The sequence below is a fragment of the Podarcis pityusensis genome (assembly GCF_964106645.2).
Source record: "Podarcis pityusensis genome assembly, chromosome: 1".
NCBI classification, from domain to species: domain Eukaryota; kingdom Metazoa; phylum Chordata; class Lepidosauria; order Squamata; family Lacertidae; genus Podarcis; species Podarcis pityusensis.
The window spans coordinates 31,913,517-31,932,224 of NC_138028.1; the positions used below are offsets into that span (position 1 = coordinate 31,913,517).

Sequence of the window (18,708 nt, forward strand, 5' to 3'; positions counted from 1 at the left end):
CCTGCGAAATATTGGACCAAATTTGTAAACTTGGTTATTATTTTATGTGGCTTTGCCATGGAGTGCAAAGATCCAGTGCAATAGCTACCTGATCCAAGGATTTTGAGGGAAGATCTGTCATATTTCTTTACCCAATCATCCCCGTATCTAAGCAGTAGGCGAATAGCTGTAGGGGCTCCATAGAACTGATTTATCTTTAACCTCTCCACCGTTTCCCAGTAACGTCCTGAAATAAAAAGATGAAACCAGTTACCTCAGGAAGTGGTCATTATCCCCTGTGTTTGAATTAGCCATGCTTTGTTGTATTTTATTTTTTTAAAAGCGTTTATTAATTTTCCAATAAAAACATCCAATTAACATATCAAATCAGATCCAATAAAAATAAAAAACTAAAATAATAAAAGGTCCAATTGTCTTCCAAATTGTAATAATTTTGTTTTGACTTCCCACGGTCTGAATTTCGAAGCGCATTCAACATCATAGTCCTGCCTCTCATCATCCTCAATGTTATTCATAATTCCATGTCCGATTTTTCCCTTCCACATTTTGACTCTGGTTCTACGATCCTCATTCACGTCAGAAAACCAATACTTTTTTTTCTTTCTATGGAGTGCAGATTTGTCCGTATATTGTACTCCTTCATCGCACTGTTTTTTCATCGCACCGCTTCATTTAACTGCATCCAATTTCAAAGTTCTGTCCAGCTCTTTGAGAGTTGTTATTTTGGCAGCTCCCAGATTGTTAATCTTTCCTGTCCAGGTGTTATCAAAGAAACAGAAATTTCCTTCTGTACCCTCCTTGTTGATTTATCTTAAACAGACTGTTTGCAATGTAGCCATATATCAGACAGTTAGCAATTGGCCTTTGGAATCTTCCCAGTCCCCCCTCCGGGCCCTAGAGGGGGGCTGCCAAACATCCATTTAGCCCTCTCTCTCGCTCGTAATAAAAAAAACATCTTTTTGCAAACAGTTGTATATGTAATATTGTTTCCAGTCTTTATAACCAACCATCCGTTAGCTCCTGTTTCTCTTAATCAGGGAGGTATTTCAGATATTCAATAACGACGTGGTGGGAGACGCCATTTTGTCCTTTGTCCTTTTGTTTTCGTCTTTAACAGACATTTCTGGTCTTAGAAGAGAAGTGGCTGCGAGTAGATCCCAATTATATATAAAAGTCCATCTGAACTCACTTTTTGAAGAGCAATTTAAGTTCTTAATGAGACTTGGCATGCATTACGGATTGTTGATGTTAAGGATAAAAGAATGGTTTTTTTACATACCAAGCCCCTCCACATTCCAAACGTCATGATGAGGATCTCTTTGAAGTTCGATCTTTTGCACCAGAGACTGTACATACTGCAGGTTTTTTCCAGCTTCTTCAATTCAGAGCATGTCTGTTTGTTTTCCAAATCTTTATATTTTCCCAAACAGATGCGTCCGGCTATGGGATGGCGTCGCAGGAGTGTCAGCCGTCCCTAGCTCCGTGACCCAGTGCCCCTGCTGTCTGCCACATCGGCAATCTGGGGCAGACCGCAGGTCGTTGAGACAGTCCTCCCCTGCCCTGGGGAGGCTGCCAGGGCTAATTACCCCCATATCAGCCCTGAATTATCGGAACGGCTGAAGTCCAATTGTGTGGGATCAGCCATTTTCCACTGCCGGAAACAGGAAGCTTTGTTGTATTTTTCAAGCATGTGAAGCCCAACTTGACATGAATGAGCATAATTCTCAACGGGCCAATTGGCCTCTCTTTAACTTGACAACTTCTTCTTTATCTAATCCATGATCCTTGGGCTGCATCCGGCCCCCCACCATCTAGTTCTCCCTATCAAGGTCCCTCACTGTGATACCAAAGGGCTTTTTTGGTCTTCCATGCCCCCCCCATTAATTAAAATAAATAAATTGTTCCATTTTTGTTTTACTGACCGCTCCAACTGTGACTCACCTAAAAAAAAAAAAAATTAAAAAAACACCACAGAAGCTTTTATTCATTTAATTTTAAATTTGAGCACTCCCATGGTTGGGTGGACACATGGACAGGCTACTCAGGTGAGGCAAGGAGGAATCTGGTGAAGAAGAGGGAACAGGAGGACACAGATGCAGGTGGGTTGCCCAGGCAAGCGGCCCAGGTGAGCCACAGAGGGCTTTTTTGGCGTGTTGTTGTAAAGGGAGCAGATTGTCCAAATGTAAAGGGAGGAGGAAGCGTTGGCAATGGGGTGAGGCTTGGCAGGGCATGGAGGGCAAGCAAGGTTGGTGAGGGAAGGAAGCTGGGATGCAACCTCTGCTAGTATATGTATGCAGAGTGACTCACTGCTCCTTTTTCTTACGAATGAAATGGAGCAAAAAAATTGACAGCACCTTGATTAATGTATTTATTGGCAAGGGGTTTTACAAAGGCAACTTTACCTTAAGGCAACAGCTGGCCATCCCTTCCATACATTAACAGCCTTGTCTACAGCCATGTATTGTGTCTACTGTTTTGTTTTGTTTTGTTTTTTACCTGGATTAGGGTACACTGGAGTGCTCTCAAACAGGACTGTGGTTCCTCCATTGCACAAAGGGCCATATACCACATAGCTGTGCCCTGTGATCCAGCCAATGTCTGCAATGCAGCCAAAGACATCTCCATCATGGTAGTCAAACACATACTGCAGAAAAGCAAGGGATGTAAGAAATGAGAACAACTTCCTCCCCACCCAACAAGTTTACATAACATCTGTTGGGTAAAAGTTATCTATAGTTGGGGTACTGTTTCCGTACTGGAAAACTTGCCAACGTTCATACTTCCTGTTTTTCTTCCCTTTAATATCTCTGGCCAGACATGTTTAGAGTAAAACAAACTTTTCTAATACGGTGCCAAGAGACAGATACTTCTTTTTAAAAAGCATTGTGTGAACAAGCCCAGTGGGAAGCAATGTCATAGAACAACAAAAGGGAAAAACCAAATGTTTGGGTGCAGTGGTGTTCATAGCAATTATCGGTCTCAGTAGTGGCAAAAGTGGCTTGGCCTGCTGGCCATGCTTGTTTTATCCAGAGTTGTAACACCCTTGTTGCTTTAAAATGATCCGACCAAGTCCTTCCATCCTTTACATAGCTTGTAATTACAATTAGAAATTCAAGAAATGCTCTCCAGGCCTGGAGGAGACATTCTCGCTTCCTCTGCTGAACAAACGATGGGTATGCATGGCTTGCCACAGCAAACCAGCTCTATCAACAGCAGGGTTGGACAGCACTGTTTTTGAGCCTAATTAGGCCTGGGACTCGGGTGGTGCTGTGCGTTAAACCACAGAGCCTAGGACTTGCTGATCAGAAGGTCGGCGGTTCGAATCCCCGTGACGGGGTGAGCTCCCGTTGCTTGGTCCCTGCTCCTGGCCACCTAGCAGTTCGAAAGCACATCAAAGTGCAAGTAGATAAATAGGTACCGCTCCGGAGGGAAGGTAAACGGCGTTTCTGTGTGCTGCTCTGGTTCGCCAGAAGCAGCTTAGTCATGCTGGCCACATGACCCGGAAGCTGTCTGCGGACAAACGCCGGCTCCTCGGCCTATAGAGCGAGATGAGCGCCGCAACCCCAGAGTCGGTCACTACTGGACCTAATGGTCAGGGGTCCCTTTACCTTTACCTTAGGCCTGGTTCATGAGATTCCCCCAAACCCCACTCATCTGCCCCACGCCTGCCATCATATGTGACAGGCATGGGGCATCCAGAGAGATTACTGCAACCTTAACATCGTGCTCCTGATTGTTCCTTGCTGTAACCAACAATCATCATTTCAGAGCTTGTTGCAATTTCTGTTGCTCAGTCTCCTGTCTATAAATGTGGCTGGCTTTTTAATGCTGCCCTGGAGCAAAATAGAGTTACAGCATATTCAGAAACAACTGGACTGCATGGCTGATGATCCACTTGGCAAAACTTATTTTTATTGGGTCCATTTCTTGTTTCACTTCCTGCCTTCTTTTAAACCAGATCATTATCAAATGTATCCTCTCTAGGTTTTCTGGCTGTTGCTTCTGCAGCTGTTATGTAAAACAATACCCTGTGCCCTCTCCCCTCCCCACTCTCTGAGCTTATTGTTATTGGGGTTGCTGTAGCAATGTCATCCTCCTGGTGACAGATGAGGATTCCAGAGGAGCAGACTTGAGGAGCGTGGGTCAGTATGTTTGCAATGGAAACTTGCCATTCTCTGGGTTGCTTCGTTATGAAGACATCACCAAGAGTGCTGCTTTCAGCAGGGAGAAAAAAGCAGAAATCCACTGCAATCCGATCTTGTGGTTTTCAAAGGCATTTGGAAGCTCTGTGGCCAATATTCCAACTTTTTTTTTTGTTTTTCCTTTCCAGGAAAATGTAGGTTTGAACACTGGATGAATGCTTAACCCTTTCGCTATGAGCCATTTTTCTGAGCAAAACTATTCCCCTCCATTTTATGAGAACCTGCCAGGGCAGAAGCAGCTGGGGAGGGGGGATTTTATTTGCAATAGTAGCCTATGAAAAAAAAGGTTGAGTATTCCTTCCCCAGCACAGCTCCTGAAATCAAATTTATAGCCACTAATGTCTGCATTTCCTTTTAAAAATAATACATTAGGAGATGGATGAACCAAATCACAGAGTAGCCTCAAAGTAACATATTGCACAGATGCCTTCTCCTATGTCCTGTGCCAAAGAATTGCAGCTAGAAGTATTAAAAATGTAATTTATGATGATGATGAATTTACTTGATTCTCAATCTGAACTGACCATTTTTGCTCAGAATTAAATCCCATTATCAGTTATATTAATGTGGAAGGATCATTAGGCGCGAGTGATCATGCTCTTCTGAAGTTTACTATACAGCGGAAAGGAGCAGCCAAGCATACTAGGACTCAATTTCTTGACTTTAAGAAAGCCGACTTCATAAAACTTAGGGAAGTGCTGGGTGAGATCCCATGGACAGTAATACTAAAAGGAAAGGGAGTTCATGATGGCTGGGAGTTTGTTAAGAGGGAGATAGTAAAAGCACAACTTCAGGCAATACCAATGAGACGGAAACATGGAAGGTGCCTAAAGAAGCCAGGGTGGCTATCTAAAGAACTTTTAACTGAGTTAAGATTAAAAAGGGATGTGTACAAAAAATGGAAAAGGGGGGAAACCACCAAAGAGGAATTCAAACAAATAGCCAGCACGTGTAGACACAAAGTCAGAAAAGCTAAAGCACGGAATGAACTCAGGCTTGCTAGAGAGGTTAAAAGCAACAAAAAAGGCTTTTATGGGTATGTTCGTAGCAAAAGGAAGAACAAAGAAACAGTGGGGTCACTCTGCATCCCTGGGATGCAGGAATATGGAGCTGTCCAAATTGGGGATTGGTAACCTCCAGGCAGGATTACTGCAATGCGCTCCTTGTGGGGCTCTCCCTTGAGGTTGGTCCAGAAGCTGTAGCTGGTGGGAAATGCAAGAGCTTAACTGCTCTTTGGGCAGGATATCACCAACATGTTACCCTGCTGTCGAAATAAATGCATTGGCTGACCGGGCTACTGTCAGTTCAAGGTTTTGGTTTTGGTGTATAAAGTCCTATACAGATACGTGAAATGTTGCCTCAGTCCTTATATACCTGAGTCAATCATTGTGAGGGCTGCTTATATATACCAACTTATTAGGAGGTCCACGCCACACCATATAAGAACGGAGTCTTTAGTGTTATGGCACCGATCCTTTGGAAATCCACCCCCTTAAACATTAGACTGGTAATGTCTCTGTTTTTGGCACCTACTGAAGGCTTTCATCATCCAAGAAGCCTTTTAAGCATAGCTCTTTCCCAGTCTGCATCTGTACGGAAATTGATTTGAGCTCTGTAAGGCAAATAATACAAGTTCCCCAAAGTGTCTACACAGCTTTCATCATGGTGAGACACCAGTTTTGATTAAGGCTGCTCGCTATGCCTGGCTTTGGGTCTGCTGTCACCTTAGTTGCTGTCAAGCCTGTGACCAGCCAGATTCTCCCTTAGTGAGGAGTAAATTATAGCCAGCAGCTCCTGCACGGCTCTCCAATAGCAGATGCATAGAAGGAAATATGACATGGCAGGTTAGCAGGGGTTTAATTGTCCTCTGTGAAGTTACGGGATATCTCTGCTCTGTACGCTTGTGTGGACTTACCTTGTGTGTGATGGCAGCGTACAGCAAATAACCTGCCTGGGTATGCACCAGTCCTTTGGGTTTCCCAGTACTTCCTGAAGTGTAGAGGAGGAACAGTAAATCTTCACTCTCCAAGGCAGCAGGCTCACAGGTCACGTCCTCCTTCATCATCTCCTGTCACAGGAAGCAGAGAAGCTCTCTCAGTAGGCTCTCTTCACAGCCCCCAGGCTTCCTTCACTTCCCCCTGCACCAAGGGCCAAATTAAGAAGGAAGCTTAGTGGGACTGGGCCCACCTTTTCCACACACACATCCCCACTGCCCCAAGCTTTTGGGTTTTTTTTAAGCATATCTCAAATTCTCATGGCTGAAGAAAGAAGCTTGACAGTATATTAGCTCCACAAGTATAGCCTCCATCGCTCCTACTGATATGGGTAGAAACATAGAAAGCTGCCTTATGCAGTCAGACCATTGGGCCATTGTCTACACACTAAGTGTCCGGATGCTCTGCCGCTAAGCTATGGCCCATCCCCATAAAAATGATGAAAATAGACCCCATGTCTTCTATATGCTTTTTAAAAGCAGATGTTATTGCAACTTACTTATTTAGCATCTTGTCTAGTCTGACACTACCACACCATTTCTACCTTATTGTTCTATTTCTGTAGAAACAAAAGGAGCTTTTCTTTAGGGGGGTGGGGAATTTTAATCAGGTAACTGTGCACGCATGATTAAATACCCCTCCCCTACTGCTAAAATCTCACTCCAAAGGGTGAAGCTGCTATTGGCACCTTTTTTAAAAAAAAAAAAGTTGATGATCCTAATGCAGATTCCTAAAGATTCCTCTGCATCTTCCTCAATAACATCTCAGTAATGGATATAAGAAGGCTTAAATAGTGAGTTTCCACCCCCCCCCCCAGATGTTTGACAGCAGCTTCAGAAATGTATTATATATAGGAACCATCATGGAGACCCTGCTCACATGTCTGCCAGTAGGATATATGAGCTCATGAGAGGCAGGGCCTTTTGTGTGCTGGTCCCATCCTCACGGAATGCTCTTCTATAGCAGGTTTACCTGGCTCCCTTCCTTACTATTCTTAAATGGGCCTTAAACGTTTCAGTCTTTCAATTTATGCTGGTTTTCTATTACATATTCTACCATTTTAGTTTTCACTGTTAAAGTGGTACCTCAGGTTAAGAACTTAATTCATTCCGGAGGTTCGTTCTTAACCTGAAACTGTTCTTAACCTGAGGTACCAATTTAGCTAATGGGGCCTACTGCCGCCGTGCAATTTCTGTTCTCATCCTGAAGCAAAGTTCTTAACCCGAGGTACTATTTCTGGGTTAGCGGAGTCAGTAACCTGAAGCGTCTGTAACCTGAAGCATCTGTAACCCGAGGTACCACTGTACTGATATCCTAATACGTATGTATTTCAAATTTTATTTTAATGTTGATGTTTCAGCTAATTGAATCTTATAAATATACCTTACTTTTTATTTTATTTTTTGTAAACTGCTTTCAGAAGGTTTAGAATATTTTCAGGGCAGCATTAAAACATTTTAAATAAATGAATGTATGAAATTGCAGGTGAGCACTGTGAATGACCACTCCTGCCATGCTGTTATGTGCTGGCGGGAGGGAGGAGGAGAAGAGAGGCATGAGAGGAGCAGGCTGCCCCAGTGCTTATCTATAGCTTATAGCATACATAAACTGCGGCTTATGGAGCCACCAATGATGTTCAAAAACAGCCCATGAGTGGGGTATTGGTTCTCACCTCCTCCAGCAGCAGATCCAGGCCTGACATGGGCACCTTCTTATCAGTCCTCCTTGAAACGAAAACCCGCTTCACCTTTGGACACAATTCGAGAGCCTCGTCCACTGTCTGCTTTAACTCAACTAACTTGCCCCCTCGCAAGCCTTGGTTCACTGTGATCACTGTTTCAGACTGAGCTGGAGAAGATGAAAGAAAACAATACAGATACAACATACTGTACCCTTTTCCCCTGCATGGGACATGGGTGGCACTGTGGTATAACCACGGGGCCTCTTGGGCTTGCCAATCAGAAGGTAGGCGGTTCGAATCCCTGCAACAGGGTGAGCTCCCGTTGCTTTGTCCCAGCTCCTGCCAATCTAGCATTTTGAAAGCACGCCAGTGCAAGTAGATAAATAGGTACTGCTCTGGTGGGAAGGTAAATGGCATTTCTGCGGACTCTAGTTTCCATCATGGTGTTCCATTGCACCGGAAGTGGTTTAGTCATGCTGGTCACATGACCCAGAAAGCTGTCAGTGGACAAACACTGGCTCCCTCGGCCTCAAAGTAAAATAAGCACCACAACCCCATAGTCACCTTTGACTGGACTTAACTGTCCAGGGGTCCTTTACTTCTTTTTTTTACACTTTCTTCACAGCTCAAGTACTTTATATATAGGGGGTGAATTCCTTCCTCTAGAAAATCCCTTTCTGATGCTGGTAGGGATTCCTTCACAAATGTGCTTTGTTATAAAGTAATTCCACAGCCTGCCATGAGCTCTGCAGTGCTGTTGGGATCAGGCTTGGGTTGGGAGATTACAATGCAGGAGAAGGGAGGGAAAGAGTATCATGATTAAAATGATTTTTTAGTTTTTTTAAAAGACACCCCTTTTCCATACTTTTCTTTCCATCAAGACTGGAGGATGGAGTGCTGTAATACATAAGGACTTTTGGTAGGAGAACATTGACGGCAGAAATATTTGCATATAAATCACTATTTCTGCACACTCAGTTGGTCCCTGAGACTGTATATAAAGTTAGTAAAAGAAAAATGAAGAAAAGGACGTGTACAGTCCTCAGTGAAGGAGGCTCTTACCATCATGGATCCTGTCAGCCAATGCAACGGAACTGAATCCAGCAAATACCACTGTGTGTACTGCTCCAATTCGGGCACAGGCTAACATACTTGCCACAGCCATCGGACACGGGGGCATGTAAATGGTGACTCGGTCACCTTTCTTCACTCCATGTCGCTTCAAGGTGTTCCCAAGGCGGCATGTCATCTCTAGCAATTCTCTGTCCAAAGAAAACACCTGGTTGTTTAGATACCCTCTTTTAAAAAAAACCACCAGTCTCTTCTGAATCATGTTAAGGACAATAACTACAGAGCACCACATTTATGAGCTTTAGCACTGACTCCCTTGTATCTTCCATCAAAAGTAAGAGGAATAAGGAAGATATGGAAGGCTAATGTCATACTGGGCTAGAGGGAACTTTTTCCCCCTTGGTATAAAACAGAAGAAGAAGAAGAAGAAGAAGAGGAGGAGGAGGAGGAGTTTGGATTTGATATCCCGCTTTATCACTACCCGAAGGAGTCTCAAAGCGGCTAACATTCTCCTTTCCCTTCCTCCCCCACAACAAACACTCTGTGAGGTGAGTGAGACTGAGAGACTTCAGAGAAGTGTGACTGGCCCAAGGTCACCCAGCAGCTGCATGTGGAGGAGCGGGGAAGCGAACCCAGTTCCCCAGATTATGAGTCTACTGCTCTTACCACTACACCACACTGGAGTAGCCCTGCTCTGATGGCAGCTGGAGTCTAGCAACATCTAGAGGGCCACCAAAGCCGTCTTTCCTATTGGGCTTAGTGGCGTGTTGCGCCAGGGCGCCGGCCTCTCAGGGACGCCCCAGTGAGTGAAGGAGCTGTGCACCTTTGCCAGCAGCCTCCCCTTTCCCTGCACGCCCGCCATCTGTGCCCCGTCAACCATATGGCTGGCGGGCGGGCAGCTTGCCTCCCAAGCCTCCGTGGAAAGAGAATGATCCCTGCAGAGGCTTGGGAAAAGGTCGACAACTCTGGGAAAGGGGGGGGCGCCGAAGGGACCTTTGCACCACAGCACCGGATATGCTTAAGACGGCCCTGAGGGCCACAGGTTGCCCATCCCTAAAAAGTATCACTTTATATACTGAAATTTGAGTTCTGATATTAAGACACAGCATTGCAATATTAAGAACATCATTGCAACTTGCAGGCTGAGCTTAACATTATGGAATGGGAACTATAAACCGACTGCATTGTGGCATTTTCTCCAGACGAATGATGTCCACACATATTAGAAAACCGAATAGTTTTTAAATGCAGCTCCCCCTCCCTTGTCTGGGTGTGCAAAAAGGCAAGTAATTACCTGTATGTAATCCGTTCCTCTTGCCCAGGCTCATCTTTCTCCCAGATCAGGGCAACTTTATTGGGGGCTTTGTGGACATGTCTATCCAAACAGTTGACTAAAAGAGAAGATGCTCATTATGACAGGCTCAGGTGTCTGCAGTTTATCCAATGTTATGAACGTTAATAATAATAATAATAATAATAATAATAATAATAATTGTTAAGTCGTGGGTTGACATAGCAGCCGGCACAGCGATTTCTTCAAGTAGCTCTTTATTATGGTAAGCTGGAATAGAACTGACTGCGAACAGCTCAGCCGGCCTGTATTTATAGGCAGCCGGCTGTCAACATTGTAACCACAACAGCCCAGAGTTCCCGCCTAAAATAACTGCCGCGGACCTGAGTGAAAACTATCTACAGACCTGAGTGAAAACTATATACAGTATCCCCCTGTTGGCCCAGGGTGAAACTACACTACATAACACCCCTCCCCACCGAGATAAGGCGTTAGTTACAATCGTAATGGTTTCCTTATATACAGCACTACGCGTAATGGTTCAATTAAGCACAAAAGCATATCGGTTACATTTCCCATACTTAGACCAACAGTGATACCTGTCCAACAACATAGTCCTTTAAATAAGTTGGGCGCTTGGAAACTCTGCCAGACCGCCGGGGACTGGTAGCCAAGTCCGGAGGGCCACACAGTTCTCGCTGAGGCTGTGGTGCGACCCTAGGTGGCGTTGGAACCAACTCCCCTGGATCCGCTGCTGTGGGTGGAGCCTCCGCAAGTGGAGTGGTCTGAGCCTGTTCTGAAACGGCTTGGTTCGGCTCCACGCTGGCAGTTCGCGAGGGAGGTGTAGGTGGGGCCTCGCCATCTGTACGTGTCTCTTCTGGAGCCGCAAGCGCAGTTGGGGGCACCTCGGTAGTGTCCAAGTCCCCAACCCTGCGCCTAAGCTGGTCTATGTGCCGTCGCCACAAGCGTCCGTCTTCGAGTGCCACCTGGTACGAGCGAGGTCCAGTGACTCCCACTACTGTGGCTGGCACCCAAGGGATGTCCCCCACATAGTTCCGGGCAAAGACCTGGTCTCCTGGGACAAATGACCGTGGTGCGTTGGCACAGCCTGGGGGTTCAGCCACGGCAAAGTCTGGGTGTAGCCGGTCGAGCGGTGACCTGAGGCGGCGGCCCATAAGCAGTTCAGCAGGACTCCTCCCTGTGGCCGCATGAGGGGTGATGTGTTGCACGAACAAGTATTCGGCGACCCGCTCATGCCAGTCTCCCCGGTCCAGGCGCGCCAGTGCCTCTTTTGTCGAGCGCACCATTCTTTCCGCTTGCCCGTTGCTGGATGGATGAAAGGGTGCCGTTAGGGCATGGCGGATGCCCAGTCCCAAAAGATACCGCTCAAACGTGCCTGACGTGAACTGCGGTCCGTTGTCAGAGACAAGAACATCAGGACACCCATGCGTTGCAAACAGGCCTCGCAGCACCCGGATGACAGCTGCGGTAGTGGTGGAGGGCATCAGGGCGACCTCCAGCCATTTGGAATAGGCGTCCACCACTACCATAAAGGTCCGGCCGTGAAAGGGGCCAGCCAGATCGATGTGCACCCTCGACCAGGGTGTCTTTGGCGTCTCCCAGGTGTGTCCCTTAGCTGCCGGTGGTGCAGGCCTCGACTCCTGGCACGCTTGACAGGCGGACACCCAGGCAGTGATGGCATCGTCCATATTAGGCCACCAGACGTAACACCGAGCCAACGCCTTCATTTTGACAATTCCCGGGTGGCCAACGTGCAGAGCCTCCAGGACGCGCTGACGGAGTCCCTGGGGAATCACGACGCGGTCTCCCCACAGCAGGCAGCCGCGATGAGCTGAGAGTTCATGTTGTCTGGTTGCGAAGGGCTGGAACTCCGATGCAAAAGGCCCTTGTGGCCACCCCCTCCACACCCAGTTGAGCACCCGGCTGATGGTGCGATCCTGGGCAGATGCGGAGGCCACAGTGGCAGCCGATACAGGCGCTGCCGGAAGATCCTCAATCAGAAGGAGCGATGAAGCTGGAGCCGGGTCTTCCACAAATGCTGGAAGAGGGCAACGGCTGAGGGCGTCGGCATGGCCCATCGATTTCCCCGGGCGATGGATGAGCCGGTAGTGGTAGGCAGCCAGGAAAACAGTCCATCGCAGCATGCGTGGTGAGAGGACCGGTGGAGTTGGACGATCACCGGCGAGGAGGCCCAGGAGTGGCTTGTGGTCAGTGATGAGGTCAAAAGTCCTGCCATAGAGGTATTCATGGAACCTCTTCACTCCAGCCACAAGTGCCAATGCCTCCTTGTCGAGCTGGCTGTAATTCCGTTCCGTCGGAGATAGTGTCCTGGAAAAGTAGGCGAGCGGTGCTTCTCTTCCATCTGGAAAACGGTGACTAAGGACAGCACCGATGCCAAAAGGTGAGGCGTCGCAGGCAAGGACCAGCGGCCTGGATTCACTGTACTGTACCAGCACACTGTCTGAAGAAAGGAGAGCCTTGACCGCGTTGAAGGCCGCCGTCTCCCGATGACCCCAGGCCCAAGGCGTCTTAGTGCTAAGGAGTCGGTGAAGAGGCTCAGCCACTGTGGCTTTGTGGGGCAGGAACATGTTATAAAAGTTCAGCAGCCCCAGGAATGCCTGCAACTCCGTTTTGTTCTTTGGGGTGGGGGCCTGCTGGATAGCGCGGATCTTGGATGTGGTTGGATGAAGACCGGAGGCATCGATAAGATAGCCCAGGAACTCTACCTGTGGAACGGCGATCTGGCACTTCTCCCTCTTTACCTTGAGCCCGGCCTCCTGGAACCTGGTCAGCACGGCACGGAGGCGCTCGAACAGCTGCTGGTGTGAGTCTGCAGACACCAAGACGTCATCAAAATATGGTACCACGCCCGGAAGCCCTTGCAGGAGACGCTCCATAAGGCTTTGGAAGATGCCAGGAGCCACACTCACCCCGAACTGCAACCGGCGGCAACGGAATGCCCCCCGGTGGGTGACGATCGTCTGGGCTTCAGCAGTGGCATCATCGACTGGCAGTTGTTGATAGGCTTGGGCAAGGTCCAGCTTAGCGAAGACCTTACCCTCACCCAGGGAATGCAGCAGGTGTTGGACAACAGGAACCGGATAAGCGTGCTGCTGAAGTGCCTTGTTGATCGTGCACTTGTAGTCAGCGCAGATTCTCACCGACCCATCTGGCTTGACAGGCGTGACGATGGGGGTTTCCCACTTTGCGTGGTCAACCGGCTCCAAAACTCCTTGGGCGATCAGTTTGTCCAGTTGTTCGTCCACCTTAGCCTTGAGAGCAAAGGGAACCCGGCGTGGCTTTAGCTTGATGGGGGCGACTTGTGGATCAAGGCTAAAGGAGATGGGCGTACCTGTATATTGGCCCAAGGTGCCGTCAAAAACCTCGGCAAAGTCTTTGACCAGACCCTCAGTCTCTGCGTTAGAGATGCAGTTGATGCCGGTGACTTCCAGGCCGAGGGCATCAAACCAGTCTAGCCCTAGGAGGCTTGGCCGCTGACCTTCGACCACCACCAACCGGAGCAGGCCCGAAAAATCCTTGAAGGCGATCCGGAACCGGCCAACGCCTACCACGGGAATGTCGTTTCCCTGGTAGTCTCTCAGGTGTACGCGGTGAGAGTCGAGTTGCCTTTTGGACACTCTGGGTACCAGTCTTTTGATGGTGCTCCATGACACGATGGACAGGGCAGACCCGGTGTCGATCTCCATGTCACATGGAGCTCCTTCAATGAGCACCGTGACGTTCAGCTTGCGTCGCGTAGGCGAGTCGGTTTGGCCAATCGTGGTTCCAGACGGGCAGCGGCAGTTGGTGAGAGCGAAACAACTTTCCTTGGCAGACTGGAGTGAAGACTTGGACTTGCGAGTCGATGAAGGGGGGGTGTCAGACGGAGCCGATCGGCAGACCTTAGCGATGTGGCCCCTTCTGGAACACTTCCTACAGATGGCGTCTCTGAATCGACACTTGGCACGGGAATGGTTGCCTCCGCAGCCAGCACATTCCGGTTGGCCCTTGGACTTCTGTTGGAACTTCCTGCGCTCCCGCTTTGTCTGGTGCACGTCCTCGTCTTCACTGGAGGATGCCTCCTCACTGCTGGCCTCTTCATGATGCACCGGAACTGGCGCCCTAGCAAGACGCGGGCTGCTGGACTTGCGGATCTCCTGGGCGGAGCGTTCAGCAGCTTCTGAGGCCACAGCCTCCTCAATGGCTTTCTGTAGCGTGAGGTCTGGCTTGGCTAGGAGGCGCCGTTGCAGATGGATGTCCCGGACCCCGCAGACGATTCGATCCATCAGGGCATCGTCTAAGTCTCGGAACTCACAGTGCATTGCAGCCTGTCGCAGGGCGGTGGTGTAGTTGTTGATTGACTCCCCCTCTGCCTGGTTCCGGTGGTAGAACGCATGGCGGGCAGCAATCTTGGACGGCTTTGGTGCGTAGTGGTTGCGGAGCTTCTCTTGGATCGTGTCCCATGGTGTTGCCTGGACTGCTTCAGGCGCAACCAACGCTCGGGCCGTCTCAAACACCTCAGGCCCACAGAGGCTGAGGAATAGGCCCCGCTTCCGATCCTTTGATACTGCTGTCAGCTCGTTGGCTTGGAGGTAGCAGTCGAACCGAGCGAGGTAGGAGTCCCATGATTCAGAGGCTGGCGCAAACGGCGGTAGAGGCACAAGTGAAGCCATGATTCCGATGCCGGCGTGAAGGGCGATGGATGGAACACAGTGCTCTAGCCAGAACAGTCAGCTCTGAATTGGTTCTGCCCAGTGATTTCGCTCAGTGATTTCGCTCTGTGATTCAGCTCAGTGATTCAGCTCAGTTCAGAGGCTGGCCGCATCTGGCTGTGCTCTGATGTCCATCGATCCCATCCTCGTCGCCAGTGTTAAGTCGTGGGTTGACATAGCAGCCGGCACAGCGATTTCTTCAAGTAGCTCTTTATTATGGTAAGCTGGAATAGAACTGACTGCGAACAGCTCAGCCGGCTTGTATTTATAGGCAGCCGGCTGTCAACATTGTAACCACAACAGCCCAGAGTTCCCGCCTAAAATAACTGCCGCGGACCTGAGTGAAAACTATCTACAGACCTGAGTGAAAACTATATACAGTATCCCCCTGTTGGCCCAGGGTGAAACTACACTACATAACAATAATAATAATAATAGTGTCATTATTGCTGCAGGCCCTCTGAGTGGTTTCCTGCATATACAAAAGCATAATAAATATTATTAACACATAAAAGTACTGGAATTATCGATATTAAGTATTCTATAAATGTACAAGAACAGACTGGCCATCATCAGATTGCTGAGTGACAATTTTGCAGCTGATTTGTAACAAATTGTACAGTAGATTGTGCCGGTAGCAGTTGCCCCGTGTCAACAACACTGCCTAAGGTCAATTGCACAACCTATTATCAATATGCAGAAGTCAAAGCTGTACATCCCAAGTTAATTATTTGCACAGCCCAAAACACATCAGTTGCACAACCTTTGTAGATTGTACATCCTGTAATAGATTAGCTGTACAGCTTGTATTATTTCGTTTCACAACTCATACTACATCAGTTGCTCATTTTGCCCATCTGAAATTATAGCGGAAAGTAAGGTTCAATGCCACCAGCCCATTACATTTCAAATACGCTTCTGTTTACTAGACACTCAGATTCATTTCTTAATCCCCAGTCTCTCTACAGCAGTTATTAAGGCAATGAACACAGCTGAATAATCAGCTGTTTGGTACAATGTGAGACACTTTGGCGCTCAGCAAATCATAGATAGCGTTCAACATTTTATGTTAATCGTGGTGTGGGTTACTGCTCACCGAGTCTCCATTTCTGCCACTTTACAATCTCCTTTTTCTTAGTTATTTTAAATATATATATATTCTACCCTTCAACAGAGTCAGTGTGGTGTGGCGTTTAGAGTGTTGGACTAGGACCCGGGAGACCATTGTCAGTCAGGATATAGAATCGCACCTGGGTACTTGATACGGCACCAGGCTAGACTCTTTTTGTAAGCCGCTTTGAGGGTTTTTTTTCCTTTAAAAAACAACAACAATTAAGCGGTATATAAATTTAATGAAATAAATAAATAATAGATAGGGTGGCAACTCAAAAGAATTGGACAATATCTTGTCCCAGAAGAATTCTTAAACAAAGATGTGGCGGATGGTTGCACCCTAAATCTTTGAACGCTAAAATGGAAAATATTTGGTGTACAATAGGCAACAGAACAGCCACATACTTGAACAAATAAACAATTTTATGCATCAGTGCGCTTTGGGAAACCAGATATTTCCCACCACACATTTTACATGGTGTGTTCCACATGCTTGCATGATGCTTCCACTCATTATTTGATTATATTGTGGTTCTCTTCTAGTCAGTCTGAGCCCCCTGGACTCAAATTTGGTGTGACTGGAATGTGAACGTTCGGAACCCAGCATGGGTGCAAAAACCAGGCACACTGCAAGAAGTTTTGGACAGAAGTTTTATCCCAAAGACCATAGATTATGGTCTAATCTATAAGAAATAAAATAATTCCCAGATCTGGAAGAAAACAACAAGGCAATGAATCTCACCTTAAGGCCTGTTATTGTTTTTCTGTACACTATATTATTATTGTCACATATATTTTTATCCTATTCTTTCACCAAAGAGGCCAGGACAGTATGGATAGCTTCCCCCATTCTCTTCTTACAACAACCCTGTGGGGTAAGCCACTCTGAGAAATGTTAGCTAGTCCATGGCTACCCGGCGTGAGCTTCAAGGTTGAGGAGGGATTTGAATGCACATCACAGCTCCATGCAATGCCCCACACCAGCTTCCTTCAAGTGTTTTGCCACCTTGAATGGAATGTTTATAGGTAAAGGTAAAAGAACCCCTGACCTTTAGGTCCAGTCGTGACCGACTCTGGGGTTGCGCACTCATCTCGCTCTATAGGCCGAGGGAGCCAGCGTTTGTCCGCAGACAGCTTCCGGGTCATGTGGCCAGCATGACTGGCGAACCAGAGCAGCACACAGAAACGCTGTTTACCTTCCCGCTGAAGCGGTACCTATTTATCTACTTGCACTTTGACGTGCTTTTGAACTGCTAAGTTGGCAGGAGCTGGGACCGAGCAACGGGAACTCACCCCGTCGCGGGGATTCGAACCGCCGACCTTCTGATCGGCAAGTCCTAGGCTCTGTGGTTTAACCCACAGTGCCACCCGCATCTATACCGTGTTTATACTGGATAATAAAAAAAGGATCCAGTCTATGGAAGTTAGAATTTCCTCCCTAGAGGCGGGGGGAGGGGGGGAAAGAACAGCATGTTTTCTCCTTACCTGCTACATTCAGCTGCCCTCCGAGGAACCAGGTCAAGTGGCCCTGCTGCAGGTTACAGTTACTGACAGAATGAAAAGGATTGATCCACAGAAGCCGGCTTCTCCCTAGTGCTCCCCAGAATGCATCTGTTTGTTCCACAGATACCTGGTACAACCCGTGGTGGTCCTTTGGTCCAGGAAAAGAGGTCGCCTCTGGCATGTATGCACTTAGAGCCCCTTTGCTCCACGCTCTGAATATGTAAGAGGACAATTTGCCTCCAGGGGCAATTTCTGCGAAACAATTTCTAGCAAACAGCCAGGCCATGATCCCGGGGTACAAGAGAAACCCCCTGTCCCTCAGCCAAGCCAAGTTTCTTCTTATCTAAGCATAAATCCTAGTTTGGAAAATGTGGCGTCTTTTCCCTCCCACGGAGAGATATAGGCTCATTGCTCCTCGGTCACCAAACTGTAAATCCACGTTGAGAGCTCAACAGAGCGTTCCACTCTCTCCCTGAAAAAGAAACAACCAACCACACATCTACTGCTCCTCTTCCAAAGAAAATATGCAAAGGAAATTCAATCTCTTTGAAGGGAGGAGTAGGGGGTGGGGTTTAGGAATGTCCAACTGGAATAACCTTCATGCTAATCTGAATCTCCTCCTGTACTGAAGCCAGTTATGGCTGTTAGTTGTATGCATAGCCACAGTTTATCCAGACTCGACTGTGTTGGCTCACACTGTGTTGCATTCCTCTTCTAGTAACTACTCTGCAATAGATACGGGGTCACAGGATTACGGGGAAAAAATAATCTGCTTGTGAAGTACAGCATGCACTGGGGTATGTAACATGTAGATTGCAGTGTGCCAGTTCATGATAAAAGGAAAAGGAGGCCCCTAGTCCAGTTTATTCCTTATACTCCTGCACTTGCTTTTCCAGCACATTAAAGACACCGGCAGATGTAGTTCCCCTGCCGCAATAGCTTTGGTGCTGTGTTTTTCCAGGAAACCCAGGGGTTTCTTGGAAATTTATCACAGTTTTCTCAATGACAAGACCAATAACAGCAGGCATGTTTCCCTGAATGATAGTTTGCCTACAACCACCCAACTTCCCCTGCAATCTGTTGGATGTTCTTTCTGGGGCAAGTGGAACAACAGTGAACA

General features: G+C 47.6%; 1 protein-coding gene across 1 annotated transcript in view; it reads right to left on the bottom strand.

Annotated features, from left to right (window-relative positions):
* LOC308461303 (acetyl-coenzyme A synthetase 2-like, mitochondrial) overlaps positions 1 to 18,207 on the bottom strand; it is a 27,215-nt gene extending 9,008 nt beyond the window's left edge. The window contains exons 1-7 of the mRNA XM_080978095.1: positions 17,571 to 18,207; positions 10,243 to 10,339; positions 8,940 to 9,139; positions 7,869 to 8,044; positions 6,118 to 6,270; positions 2,497 to 2,644; positions 89 to 226 (exon numbers count right to left, since the gene is read on the bottom strand). Coding sequence (XP_080834221.1) covers positions 89 to 226; positions 2,497 to 2,644; positions 6,118 to 6,270; positions 7,869 to 8,044; positions 8,940 to 9,139; positions 10,243 to 10,339; positions 17,571 to 17,874 — 1,216 coding nt within the window. The 5' untranslated portion in view covers positions 17,875 to 18,207. The remainder of the gene's footprint in view (positions 1 to 88; positions 227 to 2,496; positions 2,645 to 6,117; positions 6,271 to 7,868; positions 8,045 to 8,939; positions 9,140 to 10,242; positions 10,340 to 17,570) is intronic.
* Positions 18,208 to 18,708: the final 501 nt, after the last annotated feature.